Consider the following 18,874-nt stretch of genomic DNA (forward strand, 5'->3'; position numbering starts at 1 on the left):
TGCGATATGGAGCCTGAAAGGATGCTACTTCAGAAATCAATTTAATATGCTGTTACGGTACTACATAATTAGAAATGATAATTGCAATTAATGAATATAATTGGCATTTGCTGTACCAGAAATTGCAATATATTTTGAGCTGAATCGATCTGAGATCTTTATTCTACTGCAGAGCCCATTAGTATGACTTGATTCGGTCATTACATGGGATTTTAAGCCCCTTACACACTAGAAATAAATGTGAAGATTTCTATCTTAATAATTTCAAGTAATAACATGTTATGTACGTACCTGTGGGTTGGTGTTTGGCTGCATGATGAGTTTTTATTCTTGTATTTCAGTGTTTACAGAGGATGGAAATTTATGCAAATTTCCTTTCCGGTACGGTGGAAGGTTTTATCACTCGTGTTTATCAAATCTATTTTCCCGAAAGAAATGGTAAGTTAACATTGCTCATAAATGAAGACATCATTCAAAGGAAAATGTCATCCTTTTAGTGCTTTAATCTTGCTTTTAGAATAATTAAATTGAGCTTAATGTTGCTCCCAAGGAGAACCATGCAGTTCTCTTGCTTATAATCATGGCCTTTGGGTCAGGTTTGTGCTCAGAGGGGAGGGAGCCCAGCGATGGGGTCTCCAGGGCCACAGAAAGCTCAAGAATTCTGGAAATGTTTCCTTCTTGGCCTTCATATTGGAATTGTAAATTATGTGAGTGGGAAGCGCTTGTACAGAAAGGGCAGGACTGATGAAATGACCTGATAGAAAATCTCTGCTGAGGTAGAAAGGAGAGAGACATCTGTAAGAGATGACACTTGGTTAAGGAATTGTTTGATCTGTGGAGGTCGTACTCGTACTGCAGCAGAGACCATCTGATTTTTGAGGAAAGTTGTTTGGTTTTTTTCCTCCATGTGTCTAATTTCTATCCAGATTGGCACCAGGCCCCTTTTGGACAGTGCAGTACTAAGAGATGAAGTATTACTCCTGTTTGTTGGCTAATGATTTATTCTACTAGTGTGTTTAAGGTCAGGCCCCCTTATATTGGGCAAAGGTTATTCTTTTACATACTCAGAAGTTGTTAAAAGCATTCATTATTCAGTTTGGGGTAGAGGCGGTCAAGTGGAAACCCTACTGAAGCAAGCACTGAATAAACAAGCCTAACTTTGCTGATGAACCTATCTAATGGGCATATATTAAGAGAAATCAAAGGCAACAAAGCAGGGAATATATGTGAAAATATGCACAGCTGAACTATATGAAAGGCACATAATTGGATATTTTTAGGGTGGAAATAATATTTTATGGGATTAATTTTACTTACCCATGCAGGGCAGAAAACGTTTTTTTTGTACTGGGATGTCTAATGTTTTTATGATCTGTGTCATCTTTCTGATGGCACATCTGTTTCAAGTGCTGATGTAATGTAAACAACACAGCACATTGCACAAATAGACAGGGCTTCAGGCTGGGAGACCTCTTCTGAGTTTCCTCAACATCCATAGGTACAATCCAGACAAGAAAACCCTCCAGGAAAGAAGAATTCAAGAATATCTCAACTAAGGGAAGAGAACTGGAATAATTTTCCAGTGTGAACCCTGTCTCTGACGAACAGCAGCCACAAAGACCTTGACCCTTGGACCCACTTAATTTCTTGCAATGTTTAAGATGGATCTTGTTAATACATGACACTGTGTATTTGTTTTTAGCCAGCTGGGTGACAGCAATAAAAAAAAGAAAAAGGAAAACCTGTGAATGGCTGGATCCAAGGTTAGAGCACACTTTAGAGCTGACCTTGGACAACTTGCTCTCCTGCTTCTGATTTTTAAAAGCCATTTACAAGTGGGGAGACGAGGAAGAGAACAGCTGGAGCTGTTTAGTTTTGACAGGCCATTTCACCCCATGGCTGGCCTGACCAGTGTTTGCTCTTTTTTCACAAACTAAAAGCAACCTAATGTGTGACTTCAGGCCCAGAGATGCTGGGAAAAGAGCCGTGAATAGCAGTTGGGAAACTGCTGTATGCATTTTTGTGTGACTTGGCACTAGCCCGGGCTGGACTGAAGCTGAATAACTGATCCCAGGGGACCTGGCAGGCAGCAGGCAGGGCAAGGTTTGTGTCCTTCCTGCTCCTGCCTGCCTGCAAGCTGCTAGTAAGGATGGAGACGATGTGAGGCTGGATGTAACCTGCCTCTTCGGGAGCAAATGCAAGGAGACCAGAGCAGGAGAGTGCTAGATTATACAAATGCTTAATGGGTCCATATTCATAGTCCTCAAGTCACACTTTAAGACAAGACTGCAGGCAGGACTTCCAATAGGTTTTAATTTTGTTACATATTTTCTCATAGTACCTATGACACAGATAGTCTGTGCTAGCCCATCATATTAGGTTCAGTAAAAAGATAGATAGTCCTTCAGCAGAAAGTGTATAAGAGCAGTGTCTGTCTTAATACAAAGCTGGATATCTCATTAATGAAAGCCACTCTGCTTATTCAAGGAGATAAATGCGAAAGGCAATCAGATATGACCTTGTCCATTTGTGATGTTAAATATTTCAATATAAATCAGTCCTGACTGCAGAAACCTCTCCCTACCTTCTCTGAGAGCAATATACAGGTTGTATCTTAATAAATATTTATTGAAAATGTATGAAAGAAAAATAAATAATTGCAGTATTCAAGTAACAAACTTCCTTTAACAGCATCCTGTACTGCATTTCCCTTTAATTATAATCTGTCTTCACGGATAAATTTCTATTTAGTGGCCTCTTACCAGGTAATAAAGATGTCATGTAAATTTGCCTTTTGTGTTGAAGAGAAAAAACTAGCTGTAACAGTTGTTGAAGTTCAAAGTGTCTCCAGAAAGTCAAAGCAGCATAGGGACAGGCAAAATGGGGATACAATTAACACCCATGAGAGCAAACAGGGAGCGTGGTCTGTATTGCAGCCAAGCTGTGGCTGCAGGGATGCTGCCAGTGCCCTGTCCCTGTGTCCCATGGTGGGATGGGTTCCCCCAGACCCTGCTCAAGAGGAACGGTGGGAGCAGACTTTGGTTCAGATTTTGGCTGTGAAGGTGGGAGGGAAGCTCCAGGCCTCAAACACTGTGAGAGCACCAGGTGTGATCTCAGAGCTCTTTTATTCCACTACTCTGCCTCTGGCCTGAGGCTTTGCTTGCTCTCCAAAATATCCTATTATTAAGGCTCACAGTGCTCCTGATGGGTAAAATAACCTGCTTTCCATTTAACCAGCCTACCAGTTAAGCCTCATCTATGATATAGCATTTATCCCTCCATTCCCATATTGTTTGCATAAATTGATTTAAAATGATATTTAAATCAATCCCTAGTAGTGGGCTTCTATATTAGGAAGAAGTTCATCACTGTGAGGGTGCTGAGGCGCTGGCACAGGGTGCCCAGAGAAGCTGTGGCTGCCCCATCCCTGGCAGTGTTCAAGGCCAGGTTGGACACAGGGGCTTGGAGCAACCTGGTCTAGTGGAAGGTGTCTCTGCCCGTGGCAGGGGGTTGGAACTGGAGGATCTTAAGGTCCTTTCCAACCCAAACCAGTTTGTAATTCTATGATTCTATGCCTTATCTGGTGCAATTAATTCAGTACCCATGACTTCAAGTTTTCACTTCTTTATTAATAATTTTATGCAATGGGCTGACATAAAGACTTTTGTTATCTCATAAACTTAGAGAGTGAGCCCATTTACAAGTAACACAAAGAAATAATAAGCCCACCTGGTTGATCTGGCTTCTGGGGGTAACATCCCACATGTCATCACATTTTTGATAAGCCTTTCAACAAAGAAGACATTTTAAAAAGAAAGGGAGGGCGACCAGAGAAGTAGCTTTGAGGATGTGCTGAGCTTTTCCCAGACAGTGAGAAATACGTGGTGGAAAATAAAAAAGGATTATGTGAATGTACTAGAAGACTGGCACTGAGGAGGCAGCCTGGCATCACAGGGGAGGACCAATTCTTTATAGTCACTGCAAGGTGAGGGGAAGGAAGGGGCTGATTGTGAAGAACACTGGTGTTCTTCACTGGTGTTCTTTCCACAAACCAGTGGGAAGTGGAAAGCTAGTGGAAGAAGACTCAGTCAGGGTCTCTGATAGCAAAAAATATCTAAAGGGGAAAAAAATGAGTTCTTCGTTTGCTTAGAAATTGATTTCTGCTGGAAAGACTTTGGAGAGTATTAATTTGCATATAGATAGTTTTTTCTCCCTGATGATCAGAGTTTGCTTGTGTTCTTTAGGGGTACAGAAGACCTCTTCCGTTTGCCTCTTCCATGCTGCCCAGTGTAACACTGCTCTTCTGGATAATTATGTCAGTTAGAAAAGCTCAAAAAGTTTGGATTGTCCTTCCCCATCATGGCTGGCACAGTTCAGTCAGAGAGTGTTTTGCCACCAATGACACAAGCAGTGCTGAGGATCACTTTTAACGTACTCCTCACCTTCCTCCTCATGCATAATAGACCATCCCTTAAAAAAAGCACAATCCACTTCCCAGAGAAGGAACACAGAGAAATTTCCATTAACTCCCAACAGAGTCACAGGGGCCTTAGTGCCTGGGAGAAAACAGCCCCTTTAAGTACATGCTAAGTTAATCTGCACTAGACAAACTAGCACCTTTCTTTTTCTGCACTTTCTATAATTGAGGTCACCAAACTTAATACATGTGGTCTATTCAGATGCTCCATTGGAATGAAAGCATTTTTAATGTCACATAGCATCTAATTAAGAAGCAAAGTAGGGCAGGCAAAATGGTACACATGCTCTACAATAAAATTTCAGTCTAGCTTGTGACATCCTAGGGGGACAAAATATCTGATAACACAACTGTCCAAGGTATGATAAAAACACACATAATGAATATGGATTATCAGGCACATTAAATAAAGCAAACTCCCATTTCTTCCAATGCCATGTCGCTGATATTTATTATGCTGCATTAAAACTTGTTAGGGAGGATGTTTTGGTGGATAGTGCATTAAGACAGGATGTGGACCTCCAAGGTTCAGCCTCAGTTCACTCACACACTCCCTGTGTGGCCTCAGGGAAGCCTGTAAGTCTACTTCTGCAAATGGAGAATTCAGCTTAATGCTCCTTGGAGAGCTGTGAGCCTCGGAGATAACAGACCGATGAGGGCAAGGGACATGCTTGGATAGGGAGTTGTCAAAGTTTGTCTCGGTAGGATTCCCATGGCAGTGTGGTGTGCAGGATTCAGCTCGCTGCTCTGTGAAAAGGAGAGGTTTTATCTATGCATTTGGAAATCACCGCTGTGTCAGTTATTTCCTCAATTCATCTGGCAAGTGAAAAAATAGGAATACTTTAGAGGAACTGAGTGCAAAATATGTTCGTTGCTGAAAGCCACAGCAAAGTCCCTCTGTGGGCAGTCTCTTGCCTCCACAGATTATTAAAGTAACTGACTGGATCAGAAATGGGTTGGGTCCTGTTTTGCTTGTTTTGTAATGAATAAAGGAGACATAATTTATTTACTTTTGTTTTGGTTTCCATTTCTGTCTTGCATTTTCTAATTTTAGAAATGGTAAGAGGTTGGGTTTTTCTGGAGGGTTCATTGGAGATTTCAGATCCTGCTTCCACATCTCAATCTATATTTAATTTGAGAGAAATGGGGCAGAGCATCTTTAACAAAAGAAAGCTTATTTTCCTTCTGATGTTAAAAGACTTTGAATGAAACAGATGTTAATTGGAAAAAAAAAATACAAATTTCCAGGTTGCCAGAGTCTGAAGGCCATATAGTTTCAGAGAAAACATCCAGGTTGTTTAAAGCTGCACTAAACTGCACCTTTTATTCTTTTAGGTGTTCAACAACACATAACTATGACCGGGACAGGAGATGGGGACACTGTGCTTTGTTGCCCAAAGACCACTCAGGTAAGGCAAACCATTGTTGAGTTGCTCCAAATACCTGGCTCCTACTTTGCTACCTGCAGTAAGGAGGGACGGTGCCTTCAGTGCTGCTTTTATTTGGTGTACACAGATCAAGCCGCCACATTAAATGTTTCCAGGATCTCTCCGTGACTGTGCATAACCATAGCATGAAATTGTTAATACCACCCAGTCTTTAAGTCATTCTCTGTTGACAAGTTTGAAGTCATGGAGAGAAACTATGGTAACATCAACACAGAAATGTGACCTCCTGCTGGAGCTGAACAGAGAAGTGATCATCTCCCTTGCAGCTTGGATATGCCTTTTAGTTTTGCCTTCATTTAATCAGCTGTATTTTCTGTCTGACCAGTTAGTTTTTTAGAAGGTACAGAAACATTTCATTGCCTGTACAACACACAGCCATCACTTCCCACTGTGCTTCCTTGAGATCTCATGGTAAAGAGCAGACCTTCAAAAACGGACTTCCTTGGGCTTTGGGCTGCGTCAGAGAAAACAGAAGGACAGATGCAGGAGTACCGAGGGGCTATGGAAGGGTTACTTAGCTGAACAGTGTTATAACTTTGTGTGGTCACCACACTCCAGTGCTGCAATTACTTCATTGTGAAAGTCTGTCTAAAACAGGAAGCCAAGGTCTGTGGCAATCTCTCCTTTCTATGTAAGTCACTTTCATTGACACGCTGGGTAAAAGCACCATGTCCCAAGCATTTCAGTGGAGATTATGCATCCCAGTCCTCAGCAGTGCCTTGATGGCTGTGTCTTGCTTATCTCTGTCTCCCCAGCTCTGTTTCATAAACTGGATGCTGGGGAATCTCATTTTATAAAGAACACATATATCGAATTCTCAGTTTATACAGTGACAGAGCAGCATTGACAAATCTGGTGTTGCACTGATCAGACTTGATGCTCCTGAGGTTTTTTTTGGATCTGTGTCTAAATACTGATCCTGTTCCTCTTTTCTTAACCTAACTACTTTCAAATGTGACCTGTCTTCTTTAGTCTGTGGAATATAACCAGATGCCCTCAGATGTTCACTTCTCACTTTCAAACAAAAGACATTTTCCACCATCCCTTTGCAGGGAGTTCTCCTCTGTGTCAGGAGTCTCATTGCCAAGCTGACTGCAGCCTACTAGAGCGCTTGAAAAGCCAGCGTTAGCTGAATCATGCTGACAGTCTAAAATTAAGCAGTGCACAGCATCATCACTTTAAACTTAACAACTTTAAATTATTTCCCAGCTTGGCTTTAAAACAGATTAGCAGTAGATCAGAGACAAATGACCTAACCCCAAAACAAGCAGCAGTGTATGTGCCTTTGTAATGCAAGTATGTCAGACACGAATGTAGACTTTATAGACAGTTATGCTTAAAAGAGTCAGGTTCATGAATGCCCTCCCAGAGCTTAGAATGTTGGAAGCTTTAACTAATGACTGCTTCAATCCTCCAGTGCAACACTGTCATGGTTGTGGCTGGCTTTTCCAGTAGCTCTCCAAGCCTAGTGTTGCATTTCTGCGGGTGCCTTGTGCCACCTCTGTCCCTCAGTCTGCCCATCACCATCACGCTGCCAGCCGCGCGTGCAGCCACCTCCAGCCTTTTTGAGCTTGCTGCCTCATTTTTGCCTATTACTCATCACAGTGTTGGATAGGGTGGTTTGCAACAAGAAAGGCATCGTGTCTGCCTGCCCCTGGCTGAGGACAATATCCTCTGTCAATATATTTTAATGTCAGTGAGGGTACTGTTTTTTCTCCAGGAAAAAAAAAAAAAAGAAAAAAAGGAGTTATATGAGTGAGAGAGGAAAAGAAAGAGAAAAAAGGATGAGGTAGCTGGAAGAGATCACTGCTGGCTGATGCAAACACAAGACTATTTCTGGAAGGATTAATAATTTGGCAAAAGAAATAAAAGAAACAAATTACCTGTTAATTTATTTAGACACATAAGTCTACTTATATTTTTAAGAAGCAAGCACCGTATTTGGTAAATGTTTAACAGATCGCCATCCAAGAGAGAAGATTTATGGTGAGGCTGAAAGGAAGGAGCGGCATAATAGCTGAAGGGAATCTCAAGCGAATGGGAGGAAAGTTTGCCTGCTGGGGAAGACAGCTGGGAAGAAAGAAGCAGTAAAACTGAATAATGCTGATCTTTAAAATGTGGAAAATATATGATTTTGTTGCGTAAAATAGAAAATCTTTGGGGCACTCTCAACCCCTTTATAGATGCTTGAAAAACAAGAAAAATGAAATTTTTGGGGGAGAGAGTATCCTTTGGTCATTAGACATGATGAGGAGTGTGTGAACAGGGGTGAGGAAAGAGCTGCTTGAAAGCAAAGGTTGAAGCACAAATTCTCTCCAGGCCAAGAATACCATGTGTACGTGGGGAGTCAACTTGAAACCATTGGATCTGCTTACAAATCAATGTTAAGCAAGTGCTGGAGGCATTGATCCAGAAAAATACATCTGCCAAATTCAAGAGAAAGTTTAACCAAAAAGCCTTTAGCTTTAGGATGAAGTGAAGCTCAGGTAGGAAGGCTTTGCTGGAGGGAAATACTGCTGTGTAGAGCCAGAGCTTGTTGTATTGGCACCCACAGCTCTTGTTCAACCCTCCCCCCAAAATCATTGGGAGCTTTATAACTGCCTTCAGGGGGTATTTGTTTGGGTTTCCAGATGATCCTCCTCTCCTACCCAGAAGATACCTGTGGAGACAGCATGTAGTAGCTGCCCAGTGTGAGTCCTTTCATACACATGGGCCAACTGGGCTGTGCACATGTAGCTTGTATGTATGTACATATATGCTTAAATGTACAATGCCCCTCTGCGTGGGACTTCCAGATTTTGGGCACTCTGTTGGGACTACTGCTCTGAACGTCTGGAAATCTTAATGGCTAAAACCCCAGGGAGGCCCCGAATTGGGAGAAAAGTGCCAGACAGAGAGTTTTTTGAGCCATTTTGACTCATATGGAAAGAAGAAGTCGAGCAGTGTGGGCTGCACATGGCAAGAGGAAGAGGCATCATCCCAGAAGGGGCTTTGGGGAAGAGCAGTCCTGGTTCTGGAGAGAAGAGTGGCAGAAACAGAAAGTTTTTGTGGGAAGACATGGTTAGAAAGGGGGGACAAGGGTACTGTTCATTCAGCAGAGCCTCAGAGAAGTGAAGCTGAAGTCAAGGTGATTGCTAGCAAGCATGGAGTGTTTCACCCATGTGGGTGGGGAGATACTGCTGGGTGACTTTAGGCACTGGCAGAGCAGGAAGGGACTTGGCACTCTACAGTTAATGGATAGTTAGAAGTGCTCAGGATTCCCTACAGGGAACTGTGATGTGTCCATGTGCTTATGGGCAGATGCTCCTGGACTTCAGGAAAGGTGGGGAGGGATGCAGAACACCCCAGGGAAGTCAGACTGGAGTGGTAGGTGGGATATACTGAGGAGCTTCAACTGGGAAAGAAATGAAAGAAATGAAGGAATTCAAGTGCTTTTTGCAGATTTAATGAAGGTACAAAAAATTACTTGAGCACCACTGTACCAGAATATGGCTTGGAGACGAAGTCATGGTTTAGATGTGATGGGAATAGGAAATACAGGATTTTCCTTTGAGGAAACGTTACGCCACTTAAAGTTTCATAACTATCCAACAGCAGGATGTCACTGCCTTTACTTGCTTACCCTTGATATTATCCCAGAGTGAAACTACCAGTGAATACACCCAGACCTGCTATCAGATAACAATTACACCACTCTGTTCTGAAGTAAATATTTTGATCTATGCAGGGGAACCTCACATTTACACCACTGTGACAAAATTCGGGGTGTACCTTTAATGCGTTGCTTCAGCCCCATATACGTGTGCCTGTTCCTGTATGTTGTATCCCATGCGTAAGGACCACACTCTACTGAAGGAGCACCTGGATTGAGTAACTCTAGAGTTGCCCTTGCAGAGTCTGACTAGCATTAAGAAAAGGATTTGAATGCAGGCAAGCTGCTGGGCCAGCTCTGCAGCAGGTGTAAAACATGATGTTGGTTAACTTCAGGGCAGATCCATCCCTCAGCACTGCCTGAAGTCAGGAACATTGCCTGGCCAGCAAGACTCTTACTACTTTTGCACTACACATTGCCAAGTCAAGCTTTTATCACAGGAGTTAATTTTCCTGGCGCATCCCCTCCTCTCCCACTATATTTTCCCATGAGTTAGAAATTCCTTAGAAAACAGACATATACTAGGCTGATCCATCTTAATCTTGCTTGGCCTGATTTACTTGGACATGCACTTGTCTTGCTTTAATTTTTTTTCCTTTGTTCCAGTTGTCCATTAGTTTTGACATAATCCAAAAATCCATAGCAAATTCTTCTGTCGAGGGTTGTCCTTTGTGTAATTTGAGAGAGTTGCGTGGCCCTGGGCATTGATGTTGAAGTGAGAAGCACGCAGGGCAGTAATCCGGGCAGAGGCAGAGCCGCAGCCTTCCCTCCCCAGTGTAAAGGCACAGCTCCATCTTGTGGGCATTTGTCCCATCTTCTTCCTCACCACCGTGGCAGCTCTGCTAACTTCCTGCATGGCTCGACCTACCACCTTCGGACAAGTTACTCTTGGCAGAAGGTTCAGCTCAGTGATTTACTACATGGTTTTTAAAAGGTGAATAGATATAGCTGATATACAGCTGGAAACGAACCCAGTGTAAATTGGCTGGATAAGCTTTGTTCTAGGTTAATAGATGGTATTAAACCCACTGTGCATTGAACCAAAACGGTTCATGTAACCAAGCTGATGCCTACTACAAGAAAGCACAGTTTATGTAGCACCTCTTAACAACAGCTGCTTTTGTGGCCTGTCTAGATCACTGTGCAAACAACCCTTGCCAAAACGGAGGGACCTGCTCTCCTGCACATGGCCATCGGAGGTACCACTGCACTTGTCCTGAGGAATTCACGGGCAAGGACTGTCAGATGGGTAAGTATCTTCTTCCAGGAGTGTTACAACATGAAATGCAAGCAGTAAGTACAGCTTATTAGTGTTTGCTTAATTAAAAGATAGTGCTGTTGTGATGGGAGAGACCACTGCAGCACGAATGTTTGTGTAGGTGGATTTCCAAATGGTTGTGACAGACAATCCATTACTGACGGGACAGCTGAAAATAGCTTGATTACACAATTAGAAATTCAAGCATGCTCTGAGCCAGTGAGGCATTAAGCTGTGGAAAACACAAAGAGCCTCTTCCCTGCCCTTTGCTGGTTTTAAGATTTAAATATCCCTTACATGTTTGGAAATTACTAATAATATCATCTAGTAGGTAGGGCAGAGAGACATGAAGCAGCAGCAGAATTTCAGGTGACGCTTTTATCCCTTATGTATATGCACACACGGGTCTACCACGACTTTTCCTGTGATGTCAGCTTTGCACTTAGGCAGCTTCAGGGTAGTCCTTTTCAATGAAAGTCAGGCCAGAAGGCTTTGTCTGGGTTATTTTTCCAGTTTTATGGTGATGTCACTCCCAATTTACTGCATGTCAAACAAGGAATTAGTCGTTTAAACTGAGGGTTTCAATTGTGCTTGCTGTTGTTCATTGAATGCTTCTCATAAAACTGTTTAGGTTGGAAAAGATCCTTAAGATCATTGATTCCAACTATTAACTTAACACTACCAAATCTACCACTAAACCACATTCCCTGTAGCTCTGGACTGGTCTCCCAACAATAAGCAATGAAGCCCTTTTCAGTCCTGGTGTTCCACTGTCTCTAGCACAGACCATCATCTCAGATGATGCAGTAAAGTGGGACAGACACAGGTATATACCACTGATTTGAGTTTTTGTGTTTGCTGAATGAACTTTAGGAAGGACTTAAGTAATGGTGATGCTGTCATGCTCATAGGGCTTTAGGAAAAACCTACCTCTGGCTCCAGGTCCTTGGAGCTGCTGCTACAGTGTTTTAGTACCTTCACACTATGCAGGCTGGCTTGCTTAGAAGCACTGTCACCAAGCACGTATCTGCTCAACAGACGAAAGAAGAATGAGCAGGGAATGATGGAGATTGTGGTGCCATTCTTTGCAAGAAATAACCTCAGAAAGCTTGTGTTGTTTTTTAAATTGTGTTTCAGAGAAATGTTTTGACAACAGTCTCTACGAGTTCTTTGACGTGGGCATGAGCTGGTCAAGAGTCCAACAGGGAACTGTGGAGCAGTGCGTGTGTGTGGATGGCCAGATTGAGTGTAGGAGTGCTGAACACAAAAGTAAGGCACTATGATGTATTACAGCTATTGGCCTTCTTCGAGTGGGGATAAAGGACAGCTAGGATATCAAAGCTGAGCAGTGTTACACACAGTAATACTGCTTCTGCAGCTCATGTATCCTTCCCAAAAGAGAATATTTTAGCTTTTCTTTCCATGCATGAGCAGTAATGCTGACCCAGGAAATCACTTTAGTGTGTCTATTCTTATTTGAGTAAGCAATTACATGCATTAATGTATTATATTTAGGGACACATCTCAGTATTTGCTTTGAGAAGGATGCAATCCTGATCTGCCTTATGTAAAAACATGCAACAGATTACACAGTTGAAGAGATAAAATTTCTCCTCCAAACCTATAACGCGCCTGAGGGGCACACCCTCAGCTACTCTTCTCTGCACATCTACAGTTGCTTCATATTGCTGTTTCACCTCTGGGTTTTCTTCCCAAGCCTATCCCACTCTTGAGCTGCCAACGTGTAAACTTTACCTGCCTCCAGGATCCCATATGCCCTGCAACAGCCCCAGAGTCCCCATGATTTTTGGCCCAACATACCCATTCCTGGCTGAGGTGATGCTTGTTTTATGAAGCCTCCTCCTTGTTTCGAGGCTGGCAGGTGCCCAACTCAGCTGGCCAGATAGCTGCAGGGCATGTGCTTTGGGTTGTCACTTTCCTGATGAAGCCAATGCAGCACCTCCCTTGGGGAAGGAGAGATTATGGTAAGCAAACCATATGCTTCACTTATATATGTGCTCTGGTATGGCTATTGTGCTGTTCTGTCTGGCTGACTGTTAACTTCCCAAGTAACTTACAGTTCTAAGTAAGCTTCATTAAAGTCCCTTGAAATAGGTAGATGCTTCTATTCCCACCTTACAGAACTGGAAGTTAAAGCACGGAGAGCTGGTGGCTTTCTAGACGTCTACTAGGCTTTACTTAGAAGAGTAGCTGGCTTTTCTAGGGAGTCCATGGGAGACTTGGGAAATCTGATAGGACTTAATACATCCCAGTCACAGATCCTAAATATTTAACTGAGCTCCCTATTAGATACATTACTACAAATTTTAATGCAGCTCAATGGCAAACTTGGAATTGGCAGAACCCTCTGTACAGAAAGAAGTGCTAATGCCATCACCATCACCACTAGTAATAATCATCACCACCCCCATTTTACCTATTGTTCATTGATAATATTTTTCAATAGCTAGGCTGACATTATCCAATAAGAGTGAAAACAATGAGACAGACCTCAGTGGGAAGACATCAGCAGAGTTTCCTTTTCTTTATTTTACATCAGGTGTACGTCTGAGATGAGTAAAAAAGGGAAAACTTCCCCAAAATGTACATGCACGGAGAAGGTGTACTAAAGTGAGTTAAAAGGGTCTGATTCTCCTGAATAGCTTGTACTTTTGGTTTGACCTTTGGTTTCTGCTTGTAGGTTGTGCTCATGATCCTTGCCTGAATGGTGGAGAATGTAAAATGGTTACCGCCAGTGAGAAAATAGTGTGTGATTGCAAAGGAAATTTTGCAGGAAAGTACTGCAATATTGGTAAGTGTGACGACCTACTGGTGGACAGGGAATCTGAGTTTTCATCTGGGTGTTTTTTGCCTCTGTGTTTTATTCTGCCTTTGCAGACATTTCTTGTAATAACTGAAGAGTCACACAGAATGAACGATTACTGAAGTCCCCCAGTGTAAAAACTAACATGCTCTTCGCCACCAAAATCCCAATTCTACAAATACTTGTTCATGTCCTTGACTCTATGGAAAATTAAACACAGAATTCCTAATCCAATTACTCATGCCCATAAAATAAGCGCTTAGTTCTATTTTACAGTGTCAGTCTCAGAGCTGTACTCTAGTGCAAACGCTTCCCCAAAGATCTATGCATGCCCTCATAAAGTAGGGATTTATGCTCTGACAAAATCTGGCAGTTGACTCTCTGGTAGCACTAGATTATTGTGGGAAGTAGACAAAAGAAAATGGACACCTTTTTTTTGGGTTACCTTCTGCTTTAAATTAATAGCACCTTTAGCCCAGTATAGTATAGAACTTTACTTGAACTGGTGGGTCAAGGCAGAGAAATCTGTTTTTTGATGCCTACGTGTTAGTTCTGTGTTGCTTCTTATTAGCTGCTACATAGTTTTTGATACAATTTTCCCTCAAGACTTAACGTATCTCTCTGCAGGGGTTAAATCTGTTTGTAAAGCTTAATTATGTACTAAATCCTCAAGTTATATCAGTGACTACTTTTCAAACACAGCAAGTTTTAGGCATAAATTACAATAGATTTTTAGTTATATCAGCTTGTGATCCCATCAACCTACTGGCAATGTCTTTCAGAGTACATAAATCCCAGGGCTCATCAAAACTGACGACAAGACTCCCAGTAGCTATGGTGGGCATCTAGTTGGTCCAAGTGGGTGGTGGAGTAAAAAAACCATGATAATGAACACTGGAATTGGTATCTGGTATCCTTATTTTGGTATTCTGATAGCTGACATGGTGTAGCCAGCTATTTAATGTGGGGGAAAAAAATTATCTGGGAGACCAGCAATACATCTGGAATAACAAACAGCAGAATTGGCAAATTAAATGACATATGAACTGGTTTTGAACCTACATTCACCAGGTACCTGACAAATTGTACAAAATGGGCTTGTGATTCTTTTAAGTCCTTCGTAAGGAGCAATATTGTAGTGAAATCCAGATTTTTGTCCTCTAGTTGTCCTAAGGGACACTTGTCCCAGGGTTTGTGAATGCTGCTGCATGGATCCGGGTGAGGGGCTGTGTGTGTATGGCACATGTGTGACCTGGTGTCCTGGGGAGGACTGTGTGCTGCTCATCTTCACATGAAATTGCTTTCCAATTCCTATTTCGTTATCATCATCCCCTGCCCAAAATATGCATAAACATCCACCCAGCATGGCCTGGGTTATAAATATCTGGATGACAGTGTTATAGCTGTAATACTGGTTTCTGTCTGACTAGCTGAGAACAAGAAATAAGCAGGTGCTCTTTGATTACTTGAAAATAATCAAGCACACATTTGGTTTGCTAAACAAATGGCTTTAGATGCTTACAATCCATCTGTGTTCAGCTGCCTAACACCCCCACATGAAACGGGAACTGGAGGATTGTGTGTATGTGTCAGGGCCTTGCAAATGAGTTTAAAGATGAAAAAACCCTCTTTGCCAGGATTTAGTAATTCTAAATTAACTCACATGAATTGGTGCTGGAGTCTAAAGACCTGGTAGTATCATCACACTGGGGCAATGGCATTCTGGTGTAAGCACCCAGAGCTTTGCTCTGAGAACACACAGAACTGATTTTTAAATATATGTTGGATTATTTTTTTCTTCAAACCTTCAATTTGATGCTGTGAGCACAGCTGGCTTTTCCCTTTGTTTTCCTTTTTTTACAGCCTTGTATAGTTTCCCTTGTCTAACAGGACTGGATTGTGAGGTTACCCTTTAGTCTGAATAGCTAGTGGTTATAATGCCTGATTCAGAGAAAGTTACAGTGTCTCCAAAATGTAATATATTCTGAATTTATAGAGGCAACCTTAAACCCAAGTTGGGATGCAAAAAATGTCTTCTTTTTGATTGAAATAAAAGAAAACAATAATTTAATAAACAGTAAGTACCCTAAAATATTATTGGTCTGTGATGTGTTTGAGGTCCCTCTGATGTCCCCTGCCCTTGACTTCTACAAAGAATAACCAGTATTCATATGTTTCTAATGGAAAACCAATTAATTTACCTTGACGTCACACCCCCAGATACTAATTAAACAAAGTGCCATCATGGGTCAGTTCAGTCTAAGTACGGCTGTGACTCTAGCACTGGCAAAGCAGGAGATTACTACTACTTTGTAGATTCTACAGTAGAGTAGTGTAAGTAGCAGGAAATTACTAGGAAATCCTTTTCCTGGTTAAGGATTTTCTTAGCAGATGGCTGGACCATCATATCTGATAGACCTTTACCTGTTTTCCATGAATTTGTCTAAACTCTTTAGAACTCCTTCATACTTTTCCCTTTCACAGCATGCCGTGTCAAGAAGTTCCAGAATTTAAATAGATGTGATGAGAAACAGTATTTTCTATTGTTAGCTTAAAACCTACTGCCTGGTAATTTCATTTCCCCCTCTGAACAGTGAGTAACAGAGAATAATCATAACTTTTGTGATTTTGCAGCTACCTATTTATCTGTCCATTGTTCCTTTTTTTGGACTACAGGGTCCTTGTCAGTGCTCAAAAATCATCTTTTCACTGATCTTAAAATTCTCTTGCAAACAATCATTATATATATGTATGTATATTGCCAAGCCATTATCATAATGGCCATGCAGCTACTGGCAAATGATGAGCTAACTTAAAAAAAATATGGGAGGTGATAAAAGTAACATAGGAGATATCTATAAAAAAGGAGATTGATATACAAAAGACAGTTTCTAATATAGATTTCTATTCTTTGTGCTAACACATTATTTTCTAGCCCTTAAAGAAGCAACCTTCAGTACTAAAGAAAGAACTGCCATTTTAAAAGAAGTTCTAGCAGTTTTCTATGCATAAGATTTCAGCGAAGTACAATTTCAAAGAAAATCACATATACCACCAACAAATTCATCCCCAAACAGATACTGATTAAAATTGTTCAGGGATCCGTTTCACATTTAGTTTAATTCATAAAAATTGCCCTTAAATATGCACTTATTTTTAGAAATAAGGATTTTGGATTAAGAGAGTAGTTGCATTCACTTTGGAGACAGAAATCTTGCTGAGAGCGCTCTGGATCCAGGCTTTAGGTGAAGATTCAGAATTAATTGTCCAACTATGAGTAGCAATAGTGGTGTCATTGTACAGAAAAACTTACAAAAAGGGCCCAGCCACTTTGGCAGTAATAAATGCGGGGAAGAAGTGAAATCAGAGAAGGATGTGAGGGTGATATTTTATCTCTGGCACAAGCTGGTATAGGGAGGTGGAGTAGAGAGGGAATTTTTTGGGAGATGTTTAACTTCAGGAATATTTAGCTTCATTGGAGGTGATAACTTGTGAAAAACAGCTATAAACATGTAATTGCAAAATCACATTGACATTTTATGTTTCTTTGAACAGATAGAGATGTTGGGTGAATACAGGGACACACACAGCTAAAGGAAGGGGAGAAGCTATTTGGCCAGAGGACAGAAAATTCATTGTAATATGAATTTATGGAGATGTTAAACTGAGTTGGAGGTTGAAGGAAGGAGATGTAGACTTTTTTATTAAGGGATTGGTGCTTCTAGGTTTCTGTGGTTGAAAACCCACCATTGCATCCACACTACCAACCTTAGCTGATACACTGGTGGAAACAAATACATGTTTTGCCCCATTTCCTGGGTAAAAGCCCTTGTCCTTACCATTGCTTTGTTACAGGTTTTGTGTGAGGGTTGCTAGTAAATTTGGGGGGTCTCATTAATATTTTTAGGTTTATTCCTGATTTATTGAAGGGTATATTAGTGTGGTAACTTTATTCTATTTGATTAGTTGCCAAGTATTTCCTGAAACATTTAATCTCTGTGGGTGGATTGGTTGTTACTGTTGGACAGAGGAATAGGTGGTAGTCACATGTGGATAATTGAGGGGAGGTTTAACACTATGTATTTAGATGGATTTTCAGCTTTCAACTGGATTTTTAGGGTCTAGAATTACCTTAATCATTGGGTGGTACACTGTCCTTTATTGTTAGCTGTGGTTTATTTCTGGCCCATTTGTTGTGTTAGGACTCAGCAATAGTTCAAGGTGTGTTCTTGTAGAGCTATTTGTGAAAATAAGGTAGCCATGTAATATTTATTATATTACATGTGATATGTATTATATTACATGTGATATTTGTTATATTTATTATTTTATATGAAATATTTAGGTAGCCATGTAATACAGTAAATCCATGGAATAGCTGAGATATGGTAAATTTTGATGCTTTTCATGATTAAAGTGAGAATGAAAATGTAGAAAGCAGTGTGCAGAAAGCCTGTTTGGATTTGCGTCACTGTGGTTGTGAGTTCCAGTAGACGATAGATTTAGGAGCACTGGGAGGACTACACAGAGGATAATATGTTTCTAATTTTTTTTGGATTAAAGTTTAGGTAACAATAATGTTTTTGCTAGTGTTTTGTTTTTCTTTTCCTAGTTAGGCTATAGGTTACAGAATTAGAGGAGTACCATAGCTTTAAAGAAAGTGTGAGTTGCAATGCTAATTGTGGAAGGCTTATGGTTACATAAGGAGATGTGGTGTTGTGTGTCAGAAATAGGTTGAAGATTTTTAGAAAGGAAGATGACAGAATAGCTGAATATATAATTACATACAGGGAAAAAAACCCTCTAGGCCAAATCTTTGGGGGTTAAACTGGAGGAGTTTAAGGTAATAAAAGAAGTAAAAAAGACAGCAAACCCACTCTTTTAGTGGTTGTTTTACTGAAATAGGGTGTTTGCAGTTTTCTACTAATGTAGGTACTTTAGTAAAGGAAATTCAGCTCTGGAGGCTGGAGGGAAAGTTTTAAATCTTTTTCTTCTGAAGGAGACAGAAGAAGATAATGAGCCTTAACTACTTGGTTTGTTTACCAAAGTTATCTATAATCTACTCGAAAGCTTTGGGGTTAGTGTTTGATTTTTTATTTTCTAGGCTCCCAAAGTTAAAAAAAAGAAGCAATAGGGTGAGGTGTAATAACAAGATCAGCAGTTAGAAAAGCATCATTACGGTTTGATGTGGCTTGGAGAGGTGATTACGTTTTTG

The 18,874-nt window shown here is 41.1% G+C and overlaps 1 protein-coding gene across 1 annotated transcript in view; it reads left to right on the forward strand.

Moving 5' to 3' along the window:
• The first annotated feature begins 316 nt into the window (after positions 1-316).
• HGFAC (HGF activator) overlaps positions 317-18,874 on the forward strand; it is a 38,107-nt gene continuing 19,549 nt past the window's right edge. Inside the window, exons 1-5 of the mRNA XM_010017107.1 lie at positions 317-438; positions 5,813-5,886; positions 10,713-10,826; positions 11,973-12,104; positions 13,537-13,647. Of these exons, the coding sequence (XP_010015409.1) occupies positions 317-438; positions 5,813-5,886; positions 10,713-10,826; positions 11,973-12,104; positions 13,537-13,647 (553 nt within the window). The remainder of the gene's footprint in view (positions 439-5,812; positions 5,887-10,712; positions 10,827-11,972; positions 12,105-13,536; positions 13,648-18,874) is intronic.

The sequence above is a fragment of the Nestor notabilis genome, unplaced genomic scaffold, assembly GCF_000696875.1.
Source record: "Nestor notabilis isolate BGI_N333 unplaced genomic scaffold, ASM69687v1 Scaffold36666, whole genome shotgun sequence".
Lineage (NCBI taxonomy): Eukaryota > Metazoa > Chordata > Aves > Psittaciformes > Psittacidae > Nestor > Nestor notabilis.